General features: G+C 37.8%; 1 protein-coding gene across 1 annotated transcript in view; it reads left to right on the top strand.

Moving 5' to 3' along the window:
* DNAH11 (dynein, axonemal, heavy chain 11) overlaps positions 1 to 4,919 on the top strand; it is a 481,900-nt gene that overhangs the window by 149,369 nt on the left and 327,612 nt on the right. The window contains exon 31 of the mRNA XM_006880385.1: positions 3,113 to 3,244. Within this exon, the coding sequence (XP_006880447.1) occupies positions 3,113 to 3,244 (132 nt within the window). The remainder of the gene's footprint in view (positions 1 to 3,112; positions 3,245 to 4,919) is intronic.

Below are 4,919 nucleotides of genomic sequence, written 5' to 3' on the forward strand. Positions count from 1 at the left end.
GAGGACTTGAAGCACTTGTTGAGGAAGATAAACGAATACAGCCTTCTATATAGATTGTATCTCAATGTCAAGAAAACAAAGATTCTTACCACTGGACCTATGATAGACCACTGCATCGTGACAGATGGAGAAAAGATTGAAACTCTTTAACAACTGCACCTTACTTGGTACTAGCAGTCACGAAATCAGAAAACACAACGCACTGGAAAAGTCTGTTAGGGACCTTCCCAAATTATTGAGCAGTAATACCAGTTTGAGGACTAAGGTGCATTCTGATTCAGTCCATGGTCTTTCCTATCATTTGCAATGAATCTGAGAGCTAGAGAGTGAAAAAAGGTGACAAAAGAAGAATTGATGCCTTTGAGCTATGATATTAGAGAAGAACATCCCATGGACTGCCCAAAGAACAAAGAAATATGACTTGGAGAGGGTGCGGCCAGAGTGCTCTTTGGAGGCAAAGACAATGAAACTTCATTTCACGTACTTACAAACTTCAGGTGTGTTGCTAAGAGGGGCTATTCCTTGGAGAGGACCATGATGCTTGGAAAAGTAGAAGGTCAGTGAAGGAGAGGAAGGTCCCTGACCAGGTGGATTGACACAATGACTGCAACAATTGGCTCTAATATGTCAGGAAGTGTGAGGATAGCTCAGGATAGAACAGAGTTCCGACCTTTTGTTCATAGGATCACTGAGTCATACAGCTCCTGAGTTTGACAGCACCTAACAACAACTCACAACATGGTCATTGAATCCATCATAAATGAAATAATGATGGAAATAAGGAAAAATCATAGGTCAGTGTCATGTTAGTAAATGACCTCCCTAGGATAAAAGGGTTATATATTCACTACACACAACCAAATCTCTTGACCTATAGAATTAGAAGCAGCGGTGACAAGTTCAGAGATGGCAGTCAATCATGTCACTTTGACTGTGGGTGTTCTCCACACACCTGACAATAATCAAGTCTCTATCAGGCTCCTGTGAGGGGTCTGTGAGTTTCTCAGTTGTTCTGATATACTAACACTTCACTCATTTTGGTCTGTTTTGATTTCACTTCATCAACAATGACTGAACTCATTCCAAGTCTTGTTGGTAAAATAACAGGCTCTGAAGTGAGATTCTTGGGCTTTAAATTCCTACTGATTAATTAGTAAAGCAGTTTATTGATTGGCAAAATTAGTATAACCATAAATTGTGATGCTTACATGAGTTGATAATAAGCAATGGGCTTAATCAGTGACCAGCACATGGTATATATTATTACTATTATTCTTTTCTCTATTCCTATTCTCTCTATTCTCTATTCCTACTCTAGCTATATAACTTTTTCTATTCTGTAGTCTTAAGCTGCTCAGAAAGTTCAGAAACGTCTCCATCGTTTTGTGTCTTCTGGAATGTGATAGTAATAATAATAAGGGGAACCTCTACAACAGCAGGCTACAGCACTTTGAGAGCTTTTGGTGACCTGTGAGAGTCACCTATTACCACTGACTCAGGTGCCAACAGTTTGTAATTGATTCTCCTTTGCAGCACTGATGAGGAGAAGGCATGGTGGTGTTTTATAATAAACTAACTCCAAGTAAGGGAGCTCTAGTGGCCTAGTGATAATAAATGAGCTGCACTGCCATCCCAAGGATATTCAGTTCAAATTCCCCAGATGTTCTGTGGGAAAAATATGAACAGTCTCCTCCTGTGTGATTTACTGCCTCTGAAAACCTGCTGGAGGGCCAGCTATGAGTCTATTTCAAGTTGACAGTGCATAGCAACAACCCTCGAGTAAAGGAAGTGGTGTAAAAGAAGTCTGGCAACACTGTAGTTAAGCCATTCAGCTGCCATACAAAGTCAGTGGTTTAAAACCTCCAGCTACTCTTCAGGGAAAATACAAGATATTTGTTTCCTACAGAATTAATATTTATAGTCTTGATAACTCTACAGAGCAGTTCCACTTTGTTCTATAGGCCTCGGGCCTCGATGCGTCAGAATTCACTTGGTAACAGTGAGTTACTTTTCTGGGTGAAGCAGGAATATGTCTTTGCAATATAACCTTAAAAAAAGGAATATTTTTGTGTAAATAGTCACAATAGTCATCTAAAATGTCTCTCTAACTGCTCTAGCCTCAGTTCACATTAAGAAATATTTTGTGTTACCGTAGGTTCACACGTGTGTTATTGTGTACTGTCAATTTGGAACTGACTCTTAATTGACCCTACAACAGGTTTTCAGAGGAAGTAAATCACACAGGAGGGAACTGTACAGAAGGAGCTTGCCCATCCTTCTTCCACAGAGCAACTGGTGGATTTGAACTGAGTGCCTTCAGAATTACAGCACAACTTCTTGGCAATAATGCTCCCTATAAACTGGGAGGAAAAAATATCCAAATCTAAGTTTGACAAAACAATGCATGCTTTCACTACCTGTAATTCATATACTATTTTTGTTCCATTGATTCCATCCCATCCCAACCCATCTCATGTCATTCCATTCCATTTCTGTTTATGAAGAGAGACCTTTAGACTGAGAGACCTAAACAAAACAGTCATGAACATTAGGTGAAAAAAGTGAGATTTTCTTTAGCTCTGCCTTTAAAAAAAATCTTAGTAATTATCATCACTATTTCTCCTTTCAAACAAAACCAAACAAAAACTACCTATACACATACACACAAACCTCACAGACATTCATTGTTAGATCAGTCATTTTGCAAAGCAAAAAAGATAACTAGGGGTTTACTACTATTTACAATATTTAGTCTAATTTGAGATTTTAAGGTTTGCGATTGTTTCTGTTCCAGCCAAGTTATGGACTAGGTCATTATTAGTGGATATAGTGATATAACTAGAACAATCTGGGAATCTTGCTTCTGTTCCTGGTTCTGCCACTACAAGTAGGTTACCAGCTTTCTCTGAGACTCATCCCCTCCATCTCTGTGAGGAGGTAATAGCATTCTTTCTCTCTGCTCCCACCAATCAGAGCTGTTTGAAGACCAAGTTCATATTTGAAATGGTTTTAACAATTAAAAAGCACTTTACAAATGCAAAGACTGTTAGACTTTTTGAGTCTATATTTGTAATGCTCCCTTCTTTTTTAATTTTTTTTTTAATTCTTGTAGATTTCTCAGTTGAACACACTGATTGCACTTCTGTTGGGAGACCTTCCACCTGGAGACAGACAAAAGATCATGACGATTTGTACCATTGATGTCCATGCTAGAGATGTGGTGGCAAAACTTATTTCTCAGAAGGCAAGTTGGCTATAGACTCTTTATGTTCATTGCTATTTTTTTTATTACTGGTTCTTAGTGTTTGTTGGAGGTAAAGATGATAAAGCCTGGTCTCACATACTCTGAGCATGTTGCTAAGAGAAGCTGTTCTTTGTAGAGGGCCTTCATGCTTTGAAAGGTGAAGGGATGGCGAAGGAGAGGAAGGCCCTCAACCAGGTGGATTGACCCAGTGACTGTGACAGTGGGCTCAAGTGTGTCAGAGATTGTGAAGACAGCACAGGGCAGGGTTCAGATCTGTTGTTCATAGGGTTGCTGTGAGTCATACTAGACTCAACACCTAACAATAACAACTATCAAAATAGGCCCAACTGATCAATTATTTTTAGAAGTTTGTGTATTTTAATTAGTTCTGAGAAATTTTACTTCTTTTTGGTGTGTTTGATTAGATGGCTAATATCCCAACAGCCAAACAGTGGACTCACTCAGTGATCATGTAGGTGGCTCAAGACTTGGCAGTGTTTTGGGTTTGTTTTTGTGTTTGTTTGGCTTTGTTTTTTTCCCTGGAGTAGAGCTAACTCAGTGGCCACTAATAGCCACAAGAACAATGATATCCTGATGGGAGATATCTGAAACAATATCTCAAATGTTTTCACAAGTTGGGATTTGAATAAGTGAAAAATGGGCCCAACATGAAAGAATTGTGGCAGTCCCTATATTTATTAATTTCTCTGCCTTCTGACTTCTCTGCCTGTCTTCATAATGGCTCTTGGTCATTCAGTCTTAACCTCCGCAAACTCACATGACCCCAGTTGCTATCAGAGTTACCTGTATTGTTTAGACCCATTGTGTGTATTTTCAATCTATTTCCTCATACACACACACACACACACACACACACACACAAAAATGTATCATTACTTCTTTTTGTATATCACTACTTCTGTGTCATTACTTAGGTAATTCTTTGGCTGGATTTTTTTTAAACTGCTTTCAAGGCTAAATAATGCAGTTGTCCTTAAGATAATACTTTCTAATCCAGTTAGTGTATTAATAACTCTGTTTTTCTCTCTCCATAAAACCATGTGTCACCTAGATGCTGGCAGTGTTTAATAGGAAGAGAGGGTTTTATTTTACTTTTTTCAAACTATGACCTAGTTAATGAATGTTAGATATATGTGTTGTCTACTTAACAACATTAATAAATCACATCTATCATCCATTTCCTCCAATACCCTTTTGTCTTCTGGAGCTGATGGTAGTAATTCAAAACAATGCCGTCTAAATTTAAAGTGTGTTGTTTTTAGTATATTTTGCTCTTTTTATAAATTTTCTCAATTTATTAGAACCAAAGGGTATTTGGATACCCTTCGCAGAGTGCAAGCAAATACTTCTTCATATGAGCAATAAACTTAAATAAATTTTCCTTAATTAGGCATTAATTATATTTTTAAATTGATAATCCAGAGTAACCCTTGACAATACCACTTACTGTGTCCATGTATTGTCATTTTGATGATGAACTACTTTCTGCATATGACCTTGCAACTTCTTATATATTCTTTTATATTTTCTCAACCTGATATACTTACAGTAGGACAGAATAGGAATCATATTTTACATATGTGTTGTTAAGTATTCTTGAGTCAGAACTGACCCATAACTTACCCTCCAGCAGGTTTTAAGAAGCAGTAAATCA

This window comes from Elephantulus edwardii, unplaced genomic scaffold (assembly GCF_000299155.1).
Source record: "Elephantulus edwardii isolate Elephantulus edwardi_28Jun2011 unplaced genomic scaffold, EleEdw1.0 scaffold00007, whole genome shotgun sequence".
Taxonomy (NCBI): domain Eukaryota; kingdom Metazoa; phylum Chordata; class Mammalia; order Macroscelidea; family Macroscelididae; genus Elephantulus; species Elephantulus edwardii.